The 19,688-nt window shown below is 30.8% G+C and overlaps 1 protein-coding gene across 1 annotated transcript; it reads right to left on the reverse strand.

Moving 5' to 3' along the window:
- Positions 1-14,774: 14,774 nt before the first annotated feature.
- On the reverse strand, positions 14,775-17,853 carry LOC124838085 (uncharacterized). Its single transcript, XM_088115139.1, has 5 exons — positions 17,637-17,853; positions 17,140-17,502; positions 16,598-16,717; positions 15,691-16,196; positions 14,775-15,583 (listed from the first exon to the last, which is right to left on the reverse strand). The coding sequence occupies exons 1-5, from the start codon at positions 17,851-17,853 to the stop codon at positions 14,846-14,848; spliced, it is 1,944 nt and encodes a 647-aa protein (XP_087971265.1). The 3' UTR covers positions 14,775-14,845.
- Between the last annotated feature and the right edge of the window lie 1,835 nt (positions 17,854-19,688).

A 19,688-nucleotide genomic window follows, 5' to 3' on the forward strand; every position in this document is an offset into this window, starting at 1 on the left:
ATCTTCAATCTCCACCGATCAAGGTCTTGTTTAGAGTTGGTAAGTCTTGTCTTCTTAGATTATTGTTACATTATGTAACTTTTAGACACATGCAAGCCAAGTTTCTAGTTACATGTGTTCATCAATGTTCTTTTTCTAATTCTGATCACATTTATGGTCCTTTGGTCGAACTCTTCTCATCAATCAATGAAACTTTAGGTGTTTATAGAATTTCTGAAATTGGGCACAAATTTCTGGAGGATAGAAGTTGTTCGGTCTGGTTGAGGTAAGGGAAACTAGATAATTTAATTACTTAATTTTGTTGTATGAAAATGTTGTTTGATGATGTTGCATGTATGTAAAATTGAATATTTTGGTGTTCGGTGCTGTTGGTGTAAACTATTGATGTTGTATTCATGATGATTGTGTTTCTGCATAATTATGGTTCAGTAGCCGAGTGAAATTGGAAGGGAGTGTGATAGTGAAAGTGGGGGAATTGTGTTCGGTTTGAGTTTGGTCAGTATAGAAAATCTGATTCTCGGTCATTTAGTTCATGATTCTGCAGAATTGAATCTCAAATCTGTGATGAAAATCTCTTAATGAGGTTAAAAAGGTTTAATCAATCTTGATCAAGTGTAAAGGAAGTATTTGATATATGTTTGGAGGAATATAAGTTGGGAGGACTGTAGTGAAGTTGGTAAGGATTGTTGTTGATCATAATTTTGCAGTTATTTTGAAGAATAATGTAGTTCGTTGAGGGTCTTGAATTGACCGTTTAGTTTCTCTTTGGTACTCGGTCTTAACTGAGTTTCACTTTTGTGGATACTTCGTTAATGACCAATCGGTCTTGTGTTGATATTCAAGTGAATATAGCAGTAGGTCTAGACATAACATTTGATTGTAAACAACATTCGGTCTATTATAGGCTTTCATTGTTATTGACCGCTCGGTTATGTACGGTCTTGGTAGTGCTCGGTCCGTTACCAATGCTCGGTCTCATTAGTGCTCGGTCTTGTACTAAGCGCTTGGTATCAATAGTGCTTGGTCTTGTACTAAGCACTCGGTCTCGTCATAGTACCCAAATTATGTACTTGTAATTGAAACCAAGAGTGTTCAGCCTAAATTAATATTGTTTGTTCTGATTTGATAGTGTTCGGGTTAAACTGGTAGTGTTCGATCTAAGCTAATAGTGTTCAGCTCATGCGTAAGTCTTAATCTCTAGATGACTACTCGGTCATATTCAGGGAGTGTTATCCCGTTCGATCTTGTCCATAGTTTATGTTGATCTCTTCCGTTCGGTCGTGTTTAAAGGTGGAATTATTGTTCTACTGTTGTGTGTGATATTTATTTAAAGATGTGATGGATGAGGAATGATTATAATTCTAATGTAATGTGAAAGTATGATGGTATTAAGTTATGGTGTGATAATTGTGATGGGATGAGAAATTATGATGTGATAATTATATTATGGATCTGAAAGAGAATTCCAAGGAGGAATGCCTCAGTGGTTGGTTGCAATGTGGTAAAAGTATGAATAGGGGAAGCTTAGTATTGGCGTTCATCCTGAAATTCTAATGGTCATTGAGTCTCAAGTAGAGAATGGTGATGCATGTGGTGAGAATAGCAGGAGGCCCTAGCCTGGACGATATGTATTACCTTGACCTAAGGTGAGAAATAACCGGCTAACCTCGTGTGGCAGCTCAAGGGATTTCCATGCTACGGTAATCATAAGGTTTTTAGATTACCACCCACGAGTGCACGAACGACTATAACTCATATTCATACTAGTCCGGACAGTTAATGTAAAGTGGTAAGTTATAACATGCTTGTATGGATTCTGTATATGTATGATTGTATTATGTGTGTATCTGAATTTTTTGTTAACATAGTTATTTAAATTACACTAGCTTACCCTTATTTTCCTGTCTTGTCATGTTGTCCGTTCGGTTTGTTCTGGTAATAGTAGCAATATAGGTTTCTTTAAAGTTTTAAATTTATGATTATTTCAGGATAACTGTAAGTTAAATTTTTTTATGTAATTGTTCTATTTTATTGTGAATGTAAGGACCCTTAAGTATAATTTAAAACTATATTTTTGGAATGTTACAACAAGAAAGTATGTATCTATTTTGACTATTTTTCTTTTAAATACTGAATGAAGAATCAAAATATAATATTTTTTATTCAAAATTAATAATTATTTAATCTAGTCCCATAATTATGAAAATCTTAAGACCCATGAAAAAAATTATATATATTTATAGTAGTAAAATTTAGCATTTTATTAGTAATAATAATTTTAATGGATAGAAAAATATAAATTTTGGATATAAAATTATAGTAATTTTATAAGGAGAGTATAAAATTTTTGATAACTTATTTAGTATTTTTTTTTTTAAGAAAATCGAATAGTAAAAAGTGAATAGTGAATAGTAAAAAGTGAATAGTGAATAGTAAAAAAAAAAAAATCTTAGCATGGAAGAAATTAAGATTCCTTAGCATGGAAGAAATTAGGATTCCTTAGCATGGATAGAATTAGGATCAGATTTAACCAAATTAGTGATTAAAATATTATTTTTAAATAATATTAAAATAATAAATAATATTAAAAAAATTAATGAATAGTAAATTTTTTTACTTATAAATAGCCATGGGAGGAAAGGATATTCTACACCAAGAGAAGAGGAATCAAATGAGAGCTTGAGAAATAGAGAAGAAAGAGTTAGGAAGAAATTTTTAGTTGCAGAAAGAGTAGAGGTTCTGAAGATTTTTCGGGGAACAACTTCTAGTAGGAAAATAATTCTAGAGAAGAGGTAAGGGGAGCTAACCTTTCTATGTTTTTTTATAGGTTTAAACCCTCCCTTGGTCCTCAAGTTTATATGAAAATCTCAGTTGGGTCCTCAAGTTTTTTTCTGTCTCAATTGGGTCATATTTTTTGTAAAAGTGAGCACATTTTGCCATAACCGTTAAGTGTTGTGAGACGGCGTTAAATTTGTGTGAGCTGGTGCACAGAGAATGTGGTGATGTATTTAGGGTTTCTTACGTGGACTGTTTTGTTTAAAAAAATAGTGCTGATGTGGCATAAGTACCCTTTATTCATATTAGATATATCAGAATTAGGGATTTGAAAATTGAAATTGGGGATTTAATTTCGTTGTTGCGAGGAAGCTGAATCGGTAACCGCAAATGACGCAGTTGGTCCGGCGAGCGATTTAGGTTGTTTCGTTATTTTTTGTTGGGTTGAAGAAATGTTAGAAGATGTTGTGAGAAGATGCGAAGGTTGTGAGATATTCTTGAGTAAATTTCAAAGTGGAGAACATAAAGAAGAAGAGAAGTCGGTGATTCCCGTTGAATGGAAAGGCAGAGATTTTTGGCCAAGTCGTAACGAAAGTGACATCCTTCTTTCACAATGGAAACAATTGCAAGTGCAGGCAAGTCAACTTCGAATGCAGAGTTCCTTACCGATCCAAGCAACAGGGACCCAGAACTCCATAACCCAACTCAACAGGAATCATACTCATACTCTTAAATGGGCCTCTCTTTACGAACTAATTCAACCATCTTTTCATTTCTTCATCTTTCCAATTTATATTTCTTCATTAAACTAAATCCACAATTACATTCTCAACTGGAACGCATTATTTAATTACATTGGAACCAACACTTTCATTACAAGTAGCAAAATGCGGCAAAAACCACCATCTCTATCCTAATAAACCTATAGTCATTCATCTGACTTATTTCCCATTTATAAATTCTCCACTAAAATTGCAAATACTAAATAAATAAACACTACACACGGCACAGACACACAAACATTGTAGAAAACTTAGTACTCCCAGTTCCAAAGAGCATGATCTTCCTCCGAGAATCCAAAATTATAAGAACTTTCCGTTGGGTCGGAGTAATCCGCATCTTCGAGTTTCGGAAAGAGGTAGGAAGGGTACAGACTCTTGCTGAGGGTACAGACTCTTGCTGAGGTTGTCTTCTTTATTTTTTGTAAAAGTGAGCACATCAGCACTATTTTTTTAAACAAAACAGTCCACGTAAGAAACCCTAAACACATCACCACATTCTCTGTGCACCAGCTCACACCAATTTAACGCCGTCTCACAACACTTAACGGTTATGGCAAAATGTGCTCACTTTTACAAAAAATATGACCCAATTGAGACAAAAAAAACTTGAGGACCCAACTGAGATTTTCATATAAACTTGAGGACCAAGGGAGGGTTTAAACCTTTTTTTATAATATGATTTAGTATTGTTTTTATTACTATTCATGTCTTGAAATTCTGTGTGAATAGTGTTAATGTTTATTGTATATCTATCTATGTGGAATTTCGGTGTTAATATTATATGTTGTTGTTGTTTTGAATCTGTAAATAAGAAATTTGTTAAAAACTAGTTGAGGAACACTTTGGCTAAGGAAAGACTTGGTACTTAAGTTGTCCATTGTGACGCACCTCTCTTTCCTGGAAGTCTACTCGACAAGTTTTTAACTTAAATCCTATTGAACAGATTATGTACTGTTAATTTATTTTGTGATATATTCAGTTTGTATGATTTCTGAAATAATTGAATTTTATTGCATTTGAATTATGCATCTGAACATGGTTGTGAACTATAATGATGTATGTGAGTATGAATTGGACATCTCAGGGAGAGATGACTGGAAGTGATTGTGTAGGGTGTTGTTGTTGTTCTGTATAACTGTAGTGAACTTAGGATCGGTATGTCTATCCCTACACTCAAAGCATTGTTCATGCTCACATAGAGAAGAACAGTGTCAGTGGTGAGAGTAGAGGGAGGTCCTCGTCTATAGCCGTTGATGGCAGAGATAGGCAGGTTGGGGATTTACCTTGCTAGTGTTGGAGAAAGACCAGGAGAACTATGCAAGTGCACAGACTACTGTTAGTTCGACAATTATACAAATCCGGATGAGTCGTGTGAGTGTGTGAGTTGTATGAGTATGCTTTAATTGTTCCTTTACATGTTTCTATGCATGATGACCTGAATTAACTGTACTATATGTATAACATGCTTTTTATATTTAGCTCACCCTTGCATTGTTTGTGTTGTGTGCTGTTTGGGTATGTTTTTTTGGCGATGATCATCCACTTGGATGGGAGCAGATGTTGTCGAGGAGATTCCTTTGAAACAAGAGCTGGAGGATTCCGAGGTTGCGGTGTAGTCTTGTTAGGAATTTTCCTATTCGAACACTTGTAGTGTTCATCCCTTAAACTGTTTAAGTTTAAATTCTGTTTCTTTTATTTTTGGATGACTGTAATTTCATATTTATTTACACATCATACTTTGACTGTTTTCTTTATTTGGATGTTGACGTCCTTATTATATAAGTTGTTATATAATTGGGATGTTACAAAAATAATATTTTATTAATAAATAAAACAATTTCTATTCTCCCACACATAAGAAAGTATTTTAATTACAAAAATAATAACAAAATATGTCAAATATAAGATATCTTATACAATAGTATTCAAAATTTAATTTATAGTATGGATTTAGGTCCATTTCTGGTCTACTTCTTGAAATTGACCTTTCGACATTTTATTTGCTAAAATGCGCCAAATTGGGTTAATATCAAAAGAATAATAACATTTGATGTTATCTTTGAGCATGTATTTTGTAAACAATTAGTGAAATTTTAAGTGTGGTTTGATCATTCATTCTATTTGAAAAGAGTCTTCTGATTGATAAGAGGAGAAGACTTATCAATGTCAACAAGAAAGTTTAGATTTATAAGTGAGAGTAAATATGTTTATTATAAAGTGAATATTTCTTTAGAAACACTAGTAGTATTTATAAGATCAACATGGGTCGTGAGTCTACCTATTACAACAATACTTATTATAATAAATAGTAATAAAGTAATAAATAATAATCAATCATACCAAACTACGAAGATTTAATTATAATATGAGAATATGATCCAAATAGACGTAAGTTGGATTGTTCCATAATAAAGAGCCTTATTGAATCATGCTATTTAATATGCCTATTGGACCGGGTACGAACATAAGCCCCAAAGTTTTGGGAGTTTAGTTTGGTGTTTGAGGTCAAATTAGACCCTATGCCTACTTATGCGGCCTTTTGATGGACAAACCATGTTTGCAGGTAGATTGGCTCTAAGGCTGTATTTATAGGCAAACTGGCCTTGAGGCCATATTTATTCAATTTACAGGGGCCGTTAAGGGCGAGTTCGTTATGTGGTCATTGGCCATGGAGGCCAATCTTGTTTAGCTTGGTCGTTGAGGCCATGTGTTTTCGAGTGACTAATCTAGTCGAGCTCTTTATAAAGTAGGTTGGCCTTGAGGTCGAATTCTTTGAGTGACTAATCCAATCGAGTTCTTGAAGTAGGTTGGCCCTAAGGCCAAGCTCTAGAAGTAAGTTGGCCTTGAGACTGAACTTTTTGAGTGGCTAATTCAGTTGAGCTCTTGAAGTAGGTTGATCTTAAGGCCAAGCTCTTTGAGTGACTTGTTAACAAAGGAAGAACTGAAGTCAAGAGTGTTTTGATGATGAATTTAACACTTTGTAATTGAAGTTAGAAAAATTTGATGTTCACTTTAAAGCTTTTGTAATATATAATTTATAATTGTACATTAAACTTATCTTAGAAAGATACACAACAAGTTGCATAATCTACTAAAACAAACATTATTTCATAAACATTCTGGAATAATCGAACAAGTGAATATGGATTATCCTAATTAATTTCAGAATTGGCAAAAAGACTATGATGATAATAGATTTTTTAAAAAAAAGTATTTTTCAAAAAAGTCTATAAAACAATTGATTATCACTTATGATAATCGATTATCAGTGACAATTGTAAGATGACTCTTCAATTTTCTGACCAACTTTTAAATTTGGCCTATAAATACACTGTGAAAAGTTTAATACATTTGCAAGAAAATTTTTTTTGTGGTTTAAAAAAGATCTCATGTTGTTAGAAGAAAGTGTCTTCACTAATTAATTATAATTTGTGATTTAGAGATATTATTATTTTACAATCTTTTAAATCTACTTGGGAAGACTCTTGACTTAAAGATAAGACTAGTACGAAAACATTTGAAGTGCATTCATTTCAATAATACTTCTACCAAAACAATTATATATCTTATAAATATGAAAATTATTATACTTATGTCAATTGTAATGTTGATCCATATGCACAATATTAACATTGTCTTTAAATTTATCAAAAATATTTTTTTCTTTCAAAGTGAAAACAACATAAATTCTTTTGATAAATTAAAAAAAAACAATTTGCTTTATATGACTAAAAAAGTATCTCATTCTTCTGTCCATAAATATAATATATTTAATGTTAAGATAATAAACGTATATTTTTTTCAATTACAAAAAAAAGTTAAAAAAATCATAGATAATATCCTACAACGTATAAAAATAAAAACACTAAATATATAATAATATAAATAATAATACTAAAATAATAATAATAATAATAATAATATAATAATAATAATATAAAAGAGTCACAATCATAATTTATCAAAAAAAATTGTAGAAAAATCTTAAAAAAGGAAATGGTTTGAGAAACCAGATTATGTCAGGGAGTTAGTTATTTGAGATGAACAGGTATAATGTGTGAATCAGTTTGTTTTAATTGAGTGTGCAAAATTAATGTAATATGTATTTTCATTCACAATGATAAATTAAGATTACATATTTTTTCATAAAATTATTTGAAAATATTTTTGGGTAACCGATAAGATTTTACATTATTATTACATATTCACAATGGAATATCAATTATCACATAATTCTTAATAAAAAAAATTGTTTAATAGTTGATATTTTTAATTTTGAAATTTAAATCTTTTTTGAGAATTTTTTTAATATTTCTTTTTTAATTCACATGATAATTATTTTTTAATATTTGTATGAACAAAAATTCAATTATTAAATTCGATACCCATGATAACTAACAATTTTTGACATTATTATAAAAAAATTGTAATGAATTTTATCTTAAAATATGGGTGCCAAATAATAAAAATGAGTAGTGGTATGAAGAGTGAAATAAGGATTGTGAAAATTAAAAGAAGGGTTCACCCCAAAACTGTTTTAAAAGAACAAACAAAATAAAATTGAGTGCAATAAGTAAAAGCCCGGGATACAAACAGTGTAAACCTAACAACGAGTGGGCTGCAACGCAGAATACAACCAACAGATATTATAATGCAGGTGCACAAAGTAAAAGGAACCAGCCCAACATCTAACATAAAGGGTGGAGGATACAAAAATGGGAGTAGATCAAGCAAAGAGTGGCCCAGGTTTGCTTAACTCCATCTCCTTCGATCACGAAGGTAGCCATTCCTCCTCCATTAAGATCTCCATCTCCTATTTTTTCAGTAAAACGATTTTCAACTACAATTTACTATTTTTTAATCTTTCTAAAATTTAATTATGTCAATGTTTTAGAAGTGAGAACATTTATTAGCTTTAATCACCAATCATTATTAGCTTCTAACATTAGTCATGCACAACAACAATTAGCTGAAATTATGTGAAGAAGTTAAACAAGCAACTCACAGATAATGCACTACATATAAAATGAATTAAAGGTGTGCGCTATAATTTATATAATTTTAAATATTAAGTAATTTAAATATTATAATTTAAAGATCAAGCCAATACAAACTTAATTAAATATTAAAGATAAAATAAGTGAAATATTGATTAAACGTACAAAAAAGTATCAATTACTATACAAAATATATAAACATATGAATCTAGTGACATTTGTTTTTGCTGTTTTTAGTTGGATTGACCCAGAACCTCTAATGTAGTTTGTTTATAGAATTTGAAAAAGAAAAAAAATATAAAAATAGTTTTTTATTTGTCATTTTTATAAGCAAAGAATTATATTAAAAAGACATTTGGAATGCACCAATCCATGATATACCGAAAGGTTGCAATCAAAACATAAAGAGAAAAGAGCATGAGAAAAGTAAAGGTACAAAAAAGAAAAAAAGCAAATGAAAAATACATGTGTAACATCCCAAAAATATAATGTAAAACCATATAATAGGAACATCACATTTATAATACTACAGATCAGTTCTTACAAAAGATAGGACGTACGGTTATGACTGAACGACCTTACAAAATAGCATGGAGTTAAAACTGTACAATGGTTACAACTAGAACGAACGGTTTACAAAATACTTATACCGAACGTTCCTACAAAAGAAGAGACCAACAATTGACCGAACGTCCTAAGGTTCAGTTTTCACTTCCACCTCTTGTAGTGCTTCTTCCAGCAACTCTTCTCCTTCTGCTCACATCCACACGGATGATCATTGCAACAGGACAAACGATCGAACGGGAATACATGACAAGATAGGAAATAGGGTAAGCTTATGTAATTTAATTCATTCAATAAAACATACAATTTTCATCATTCAATCGAACAATAACCAAATCAAAATTCATGCATCATGGCATGCCAATAACGACCACTTGACTCTGATTGTCCAGACTGTATAAATTCTGTGTAGCTACGACGTTGTTGCACCTGTGGAAAGGTAATCTGAAAAACCATCAGAATTACCATAGTTGGGAAACCCAAGTCTACACATGAGTTTAGTCCGATAGCTAGAACCCCAAGCTATACGCAACCAGGCCTCCTGCTATTCTCACCACATGCGCCACCATTCTCTACTTGAGACTCGGTGACCATTAGAATGTTAGGATGAACGACAACTTAGTCTGACCACATTCATACTTTACCATTCCAATATCAATTCATGAGATATTCCTCCCCGAAATACTCTTTCATATTCATACTCATTTCATCTACATCATATTCCATCATATTTCATTGTCAAAACCTCAAACCGAACCAATTTGAATACAGATCCCATAGGATACCGAATACCGAACGTTAATCTTCAACCCCGAACGAGATCGAACACTTGGAGTGAGACCGAGAGGTCTCTAGTTCCGAAACAGATTAAGATCAAGAGAGTTACTAACGGGGTTGTGAAAGAGACCAATTACAATAATACCTCTCAAAGACTAATAGAATCAAACGTTATTTACAAGGTGAGCCAATTTAATGAACTGACTCATGAGAGTTTAGACCGAATGCCAATAAGCCTAGGCCGAGTACTAAGACTCTAGGCCGAACACCATAGAAACTGATACTGTAAAACATCAAATAATAATAAGTGACGGAAGTATATGAAGAAACCGACCGCTATAAATACTTAGCTTATTTATGAGTTTAATATCAAGGAAAACGAGTTCTAGTTGAATACCGAGCACTGTAGAGACCAAACGCTATTGGGTTTGGCCGAATGCTCTTATTTTAAAATCATATTACTGAATCAAGGTCGAGCGCTTGGTTTAAGACCGAGCACCACTTAGTACGAGTACTTGGTGTAAGACCGAGCACTACTTAGTACGAGCGTTTGGTGTAAGACCGAACACTACTAAACTTATAGAATAAAGGCTTAATAAATATAAGATATCATTTAACTAGTGTTCAAGAACGAACGAAATATACAAATACATATAGATATACTGAAGTTTATAACCAAATACCAAGGAACGACTACCCTTGGCCGAACGCTCATGTACAACTATTACAAAACGAAGACGCTCGTCCTCAACTGGAATTCTCTCCAAATGAAAGAATCCCGCTCCAACCTAGTCCACAAGAAAACTGAGCACTATATCGAACGAGCACTGGTCTAATACCAAACAGTTATTAAGAACGAACGCTACTAAAAACGAACGCTTGGTCCAAGACCGATTACTCAAGTATAACTGAATGGTCAATACTGACTCTCGATCACAGTTTACATAATACAACAGAGTATTACAGAATGACTCTCAGACAACATCCCTACCCATTTCATGGCTTTCATTAATCATCAGTACTTTTAAATAACATACAATATTTCATCATCAACCAAATCATCGAACACAATATCATTCCAGTTTCTCATCTTTTGGATTCATATACTCATATAGCCAACAATGCAGTAACAACCATATTTCATATTCATTCAGAAATCAACGAACATGCATCCATTCAAAACAAGAATCTTAATCAAATTATATAAGCTTCCCTTACCTCTAAGCGTAACCAAACGTTCACAATTTGAATAGAATAGCTCACCACCAATTTCTTAGAAGACTACGATCGCGATTTACGAAACTAACCAAATGAAAGACCAGAAAGGCGTTCAGAAAGGGGTTAAGAAACTCATGCAACCGAAAACTGAGTTTGCATGTACAGAAAAACTACTCGGCTGAGGGAGAGATGAACTTACCAACTCGAAATAAAAAACTGATCGGTTCAAATGAACGCCCTCGACGTTGGGAATGCTCAGGTGTGGTCTGTTTGATGATCAGAAGAAGAAAAGAGTAAGATTTCTTAGAGAGAAGATGAAGAAATCTAGAGAGAATGAGGAGAAAATGAAAGTTCATAACTTTGGGGAAGAAGGGTGCATGTAGAAGTGGCGTGAATTTCTGAAAACTTTGAGTTTTACTTCTACTGTCAAAACTGAACGTTCAATCTCCTACAGCCACCTGTTTTCCACTCTGAAATTCTAAACTCTCTTCTTGACACTTGACTTCCACTCAAATAGAATTTCTTAGTGGGTTTTTAAGGATATGACAACATGATTATCTGAAGAAAAAAAAGTAACAATAAAACGTAAAGAAATTTCTTTTCAAAAATAAAAGTTAAATAAATCTACAATTGTAAAATTGTTTATATTGAGGATGATCCGTTTCACACTGTCTCAACGAGTGATGCGTTAAACTTAACAAATTTTATTATAATAGACTTTAATATTATATTAGAAAATGAATTTAAAATCAATCAAGAATAAAATCGATTTATAAAATAATATTTATTTTGACTTATATACCTAATTGTGATTGTTCTTAATAAAAAATAATATAAATTTATCGAAGTGAAAATGACAAGATTTCAAAAAAATACAATTTTCCTCTATAAAAGTTGATTGTCAAGTTGTTAGTAATAACTGATGAGAGATCAACGAAAAAGAAAATAGATCTCTCAAGGTAAAAATGGTGAAACTTTTATATGTACTATTGTTACCTGATGTGACGATAATTTATTTTCAAACTTGATCAACGAATTACTTTAATATAATGTGATGATCTTTTATTCTCAAGCAATCTCACATTATTAAGTACAACATCGAAGTAGTTTGATAATATATGATGATTCTTTATTTTCAAATGATTTTAAATCATTGTGATAATTGTTTGTTTTCAAATGTTCGAATCAATATGATGTTTGTTTAATTTTAAACATCTTCATCATCAATTACTTTGATTTGATGTGATGGTCATTTACTTTTAAATAGTTTTCAAATGATCAACGAATTACTATCTAACGTGGTGGTAATTTATTTTCAAACATGATCAACAAATTACTTTAATTCGATATAATCATTATTTTTCAAGTAATCTCACTTTAAGTACAACATTAAAATACTTTGATATGATATGATGGTCCTTTATTTTCAAATAATTTTAGATTACTGTGATAATTGTTTCTTTTAAAATATTTGAATCAATACGATGATTATTCAATTTTAAATAACTTCATCATCAAACTACTTTCTTCGAAGTGAGGATTATTTACTTTAAAATGACTTAGATTAAACATCAAATTACTTTGACATGATAATGATTGTTTATTTTCAAACAACATATTAGTTTGATTAAATATAATGATAGTTTATTTTCAAACTACTTTGAATTAAACACAATCAAATTAATTTAACATGATATAATGTTAATTTATTTTTAAAAAATTGTAAAATAAGATTTACTCTTAATTATTTTATCTTATCTTTAGTGTACAACATTTTACTAGAAAAATAATATTAAAAATTAATATATTTTTTTTATAATTTTAACTTTTTTTTTTCTTTATATTTAAGTGACAAAAAAAACATATGAAGTCTGAAGAAATAATTTTTATTTGTTGCTGAATAAAAAAAAACACTTTCTTTTCCACAATTTTGTTGCTGAATAAAAAAGAAACACTTTCTTTTCGTCAATTTATAACAATTATTTTTACTGTATAATTTTCTTTTATATTCTACATGTATAAATAATAAGTTGTTCTTGGACATATACTACAATAATTAATGATACATTTGAAAATATATGCATTTTTAATAATGATCAAAAATTCAAACACAAAACACTTTATTGCTTCGTACACATCATACAATGTGGTGAAGACAACCATTAATTATGTCAAAATTATGATACAATGTGATATTTTTTTTAATAATATGCTAATGTACATGTGCAAAGTAATGAGTTAGTCAAGTTTAGGCATACCATAACCTCTACACAAGATGAAGTCCAATATTCTAAAGTGAGAAAGAAGATAGAAAAATAATGGATTGAAGCCCGTACATAAGAAACCCACTTGGTTTTGCAGCCAAATAGGAGAAAGGATGCTGCAGTCAAAATCTTAAGATAACAGTTTATGGATCTTTCATTAGTTTTGTCATTTTTATCCTATGGGAGACTTTAATTCACTTAGATTATTTCCATCAAAGAAGCCCTCTCGTAACCTCAAAGTCTCTGATTTTGTTGCATCAAACAACACTGCTGAGGTTCATTATCAGCACCGTAAGCCTTTCGTTTTCCAATAATCTAACATTAACCCGTAACAGCTTGAACAATGCCAGACCCGTTGATCTTTCTTTATCATTTTCTTCCACTAGTTTCATGTGTAGTTGCTCCAACAAAGTATATCATGAAAAGAAACAGTTAACAACACATGTACAGGTTATATAGTATGAATTAGCATATAAGTACTCGGCCGTTATGTAGTTTGTGTGATAGGAAATGATTTCTTCTTAATTTTCTCTAGGCTCCTCCTTTTATATATAGATATATATATAAAGTCAAACAGATAAGCAGTGCTAAAGGATAATGAGATGAAATAAAAGGGGTAAAGAAGGATGTTTCATTAGTTGTAGATGCGCTTACCAAACATGTTGCTAATGTTCATAAAAAAGAGTTTTTCAGTATCCACAGTAGCCATTTTGTTGTTCAGATGAGGAGAGCGGTTTCGGCCGTGGCCATTTAAAACAGTCAAGTGAACTGATAAAGAAGATAAAGTTTACGTGAGTGGCGTGTATGGTATAGTGATGATAGTAGAAAGGTAAATGCCTAAGTTATGATATGATAGAGAACAAGGGTGAATACCACTCTTGTATTCTGTTTTATTCTATTTCTGTTTCAGCTTTGGAAAAAAAAAATTGAGTGGTAATAATATAGTTAGAGTTGAAAATTTTACTGGACTGTGTAATTACTGTTTTATTTTTCTGATATCAAAGGTCCTGTGCTAATTGTTGTGATTGATTGGGAAAAAAAATTAACAGGAAGAAAAGTCGAATAGATATGAGAGATAATATTTTGAGGTCGTTTAAGTTTATAGAACTTCCTAACGACTCCTTATAATATTTTTATTCAACCATTTAATTTATTTCTTAATTTAATGTTTTATTCTTAATTAATCACAGCTGTCAAATGGTTTTCTTTATAAAAGTTTGGTGTTAAAATAATTTTTTCCAGAGGAATTAGATTCTGAAGTACGTTAATTAGTTGATGAACTCGATTTGGTATGTTAGAGTTCGAAGATAGAAAAATGATCGAAGCTTGGTACATTTTCAATGGTGTGGACACAATTTTCCAATTGTTTATCCACATATGTCTTACATTAGACGCAATAATGCTTTTGCCTACAATTAAATTAGATTGATTCACTATTACAAAGCATAAAAAACGAAATAAAAAATCTCTAAAAATCTGGAACAGACTCGACTCTATTCAAAAATAATAGAATGAGAATCCTATAGCATTTTTTTCTTAGAATCCTAAAGCATTTTCTTAAGAAATGTGAAGATTTGCAGCGAACAAACTTTAATGGTTGCTTCACAAACTTGTCATACAATGTGGGGGAGACAGAAACCGCGGACTCAAGTTTGGGACGATACCATCTAGACCAAATGAGGTCGTCGAAGAAGCTAAATTGAAAGAGAGGAAACAATAGTAATGGGAAAACCCCTATTGAAGCCACTACATATGAAACCCACTTGCTTGTGTCTTCAAATATCAGAAAACATGCTGCAGAGAAAGCCACAACCATAGTAGCAACAGAGATTATTAGCAAAGCATGTCCAAAAGTCAAGCTGGGATGTAATGATATCACAAATTCACTTTCTGCAAATCTTGATGAAGTGAAATTTGACAAGAAAGAGAGTATAGAAGCAGAAGAACTGAATAATGCTATTGCATTTGTGATGATGAAGACAACAAACCACTCATTTTTCTTACCACCTGGAACCGTCAGAGCAGCTGCAAACGCTACTGTAGCAACAAGTGTTGCCACAACCATTCCAGAATTCGCCATTCCTTTGGCTGATTCCTTGATCTCATCAGATAACTTCTTGTGTTCATCATAAAATACATCGATCGGTCTCTTTCCCTTCTTGTTTCTCACACTCCTTAATTCACTAGGAACTTTTTTTTCTACTTTCTATTTATCAACCAAAAGTAAGAGTCAAGATTTCTGGAACTGATGTCTTACAATACTAACTAATAATGAATGATTGAATAAGAATAAGGAAATGAATGAATTCTCACCTTGAACCATGCAAGCTCTTTTTGCATTTGAATGCTTGCTCTTAAACCTGATAATGCCTGGAATTGAAGTGGTAGATGCGCAGCCATGTGCAGAAGGGTGTTTCCTTCAATGTCCACTGCTCCTATTATCTGCTTTCTCTTAAAATCTATAAACCTAAAGTAATCAAAATGTCGATATTGAACAAGCAAGTGTCCTAGGTTCTGTCCATTATTGGGATCTTTTATGAATATTTGAAAATTTTGACTAAGAAGCAGTTTCACAGCCGAATCGTGTCCTGATTTTATTGCATCAAACAACACTGACGAGGGTTGAGTGATCAAATCCAAAATCTGTTCCTTTGGCAATGTCGTCACCTCAAGCCATATCATCGTAAACAATCTCAGATCCTCTGATATTTCTTTGTCATTGTCGTCCTCTGATCTCTTGTCTTTCGTGTTTTCACTGTCGTTTTCTGATTCCGAGTCTTCACTGTAGTCCTCTGATTTCATGTCTTCACTATCGTCCTCTGATTTCAATCTCATGTCTTGATTGTTGCAAGAAATTATTTACATAAGAAGAAAGAAAAAAGATGAACTGTTATTAATTAGGAAGCAACATTCTTCCTGTTTTTTTGTTTTATCTCAATTTAAGATATTTATAATTTACTCTTTGCATACAAAAAGTGTAAGATATTTACTCATCAGTTCATAAACTTTTGTATTGTCAGACTATCTTAACAAACATGTAATATAATACCATTATAGCACTGAATATTAACAATTATGGAGTAATTGATCCTATCTTTTTGTTTGCATAAATGCATAGATTTCTGAAATAAGAATTAAAATGAAAATTATATGAAATTGTTGTCAAAGAATATACAATCAAAGAAAGAACAAAAAACATTTTGTACTTGTGAAAGCTTACCTATAATTTCTGAAGGCTTACGCGCCAGCATATGTAATGCTGTTAGGCTCTCTCCTGCCTCTTGATATCTTGCAATGGCCAATCCATGTAAATGTATATCACATATTTCTGATGCCACATCTGTGAAATGCTCAAATTAAATAGGTGATGGTGAACAACACATGTACAAATTTGACTATGAAACAGAAATTACAACTTCTCTCTTCTTGAACCCGCAGTTTTAAGTTGAACATGAATTCTCACTTATTACAACTGTCATTGTGTGTCCCTATTTGTACATAAAAAACAATTATAATATCTTCTATGTAATGGAGAGAACATGTGAACAATGTTCATGGGTTAGACAACTTTTGTAGATGGCAGTAGTCTTAATATAAGCCAAGAAAGTAGAGTCTCTGTTAAGACATCTACTAGACTAGATGCTAGAGTCTCTGTTTGATAATATCAGTTGAGTGGTTTTTATAACAAGTAGTAAAAGACAGGTACAATATTAAAAGAAAGGGATAAATAAGGTTGTTTAAATTAGTAGTAGATGTACTTACAAAACATGTTGTTGCTAATAGTCATAAAAAATAGTCTTTCAATATCCTGGTAAGCCATTAGGTCAAGGACTGGCTTAGAGCATAAATATAGCACCATTATTTGGTTGCCAGTTAAAACTGCCAAGTGAACTGGAAGCATCCCTTCGGAGTTTGGTATCAACAGGTCTTGTGGCCGGTTAACTAACAGCTTAACCAATTCTTCCACAAAAGTAGTGCTCTCTGCATCTGCTGCTACATGAAGAACTGTGTCGCCTCTTTCAGTCAATGGATCACATACAATGTCAGGATTATTTTCAACAATGGATTGCGCTGAGGACCAGTCATTTGTGAGTGCAAGCCAGAACAGCCCCGAAGAATCTGTGCCTATACACACATTTTTTAAAGTGATTATACTTTTATTGTTAAAATTTAATTTTCTAACTCATTTATGAAAACAGTAGTTTGAAGAATATATAACTTACGCCCACCACGTGGTGGTGAGAAAGAATGTGAAGTACCTGCTGGTAAAGGAATCTGGTCATGGCTTTGATTATGTGGTGATATTGTAATCTCAATGTTGGGCACATCATCTGAAGCTGCTACTGCTACATCTGAGAAAGAATGTGAAGTACCTACTAGTAAAGGAGTCTGGTCATGGCTTTCATTATCTGGTGATATTGTAATCTCAACGTTCGACACATCATCATCTGAAGCTGCTGCTATATCAGGATTCATAATTTTCTAACTAAAATGAAGCCAATAAGTTAGACCTCAAAATTCCCAGTATTTTGGTGTTGCTTCCTTCTCCCGCCTCCTCAGCTTTATATTATTATAACTTCATTGATACAACAATATTCTCAAAAAGGATAAAATATGATAAATTTTTTATTACAATTATTCCAGACATTATTTTTTCAAATAGAAAATGTTTGAATAATATTTGAATAATTTAAATATTTAATTTATTTGTTTATTAAGTTATATATATATAATTTATATTAATACTTTAATTTTTAGCTATTATTTTTATAATAATATTTAGAAGATATATAAATACATTGATTCTATTATTATAAAAAAATGAATAGAATTAATTCATTTTCATTGTATTTCAATAAATATATAAAATAAATTATAAAAGCAAAATATTTATAATAAGTCAAAATAATAATTCAATTATAAAATTTTCAAATCATCAAAAAATGAATCAAATTGAACTTATTTGTTTTTAATTTATGTGTGGCACCCGTGATAATAAACTAAATTTGAAAATATGATAGTAAAGTAAAATGACTTATATTATTATTATTATTATAAAATTAAATATAAATAATTTTTATTTATTTTATAAGTAATTTTATAATTAAAAAATAATTAAGTTATAAAAACGGTCAAATTGAAAAAGATTGGTTAAATTAAAAGAAACAGTAAAATTAATAAAATAAATATTTTAATTTTAGAAAAACTTTTTCAAAAGTAAATTTGAAAAAAAAATTTAAACGCACAGAGGAGGATCCTTTATATGAAAGTGAATAAATTTAAAAAAAGTGAATAAATTTTAAAAAAAGTGAATAATTGTTTTTTGTGATATGAAATATGTTAGTTTTTTTCTCATTTATTGGAACTAAAAGTAACTACAAATTAAAAAAAGAAAAAATAAATAAAATTCAAAAGTAAAATGATGAAAATTGTCATATTATTAGGACATTTTAAAGAAACAATTAGGATGAATTGTTTCATAATCTGATTTAAGCTCTGTGCCCAGCTTATACATTCAATTTCGTTTTAATAGAAAAAATCTTAAAAAAATTCAGCTATTTCTTAAAAATATATATCATTTGTAATTTCTATTTTTTTTTAATTTTCAGAAACTGTTTTTTAAGTTCAAGGAATAGGAAGTAGTTTATAGTAACTCCAATGGAAATTGAAGAAACAATTTATTCAACTTAATATGCTGTATGATACAAAATTTCAACTTATGACAAACACAACTTGAGATCCACGTTATTCTAAACCATCTAAAATGTCAATGATTTGTTAGAGTGGAAAATAAGAAAAATTGTTGCTTAGGATAATAGAAAGAGAATACAATATATTTATTTATTAATAATCATAAGATAATTTTATTTTATTTATTTTTTGAAAAAATATTATTTTAATTTATTTTATTGTGATAAATATAAATATAAATAAAAATATTATAATAGTAATTTATTATGTTTTAATATATTAATTATATATTCTTTTGTTTTTCTCTTTCACTTGATACAAACCAAGATCTCCTTGATTAGAAGTCCAAGGAATCAAATACCAATCAAAGATTTTTTCATCTGTCAATATTGTCGCCTAAGAAAAACAAAACTAATTGTTTTTTTCTTAACTATTAATTGTCAGTCAACATGGCAGCATGGTAGAATAACAAAGCAATTTCGTGGATGTTCTCTCTTAAATTACAAATAGACTAAATTGGAATATGAACACAATAAAGTATATAATATAATAATTTAGAGCATTTAGAGAAGTGAGTTCACATAAGATCTTAATAAACCTATGCATGAGATACTACACTA

This window comes from Vigna umbellata, chromosome 1, assembly GCF_029865625.1.
Source record: "Vigna umbellata cultivar VRB3 chromosome 1, Vumbellata_1.0, whole genome shotgun sequence".
NCBI lineage: Eukaryota > Viridiplantae > Streptophyta > Magnoliopsida > Fabales > Fabaceae > Vigna > Vigna umbellata.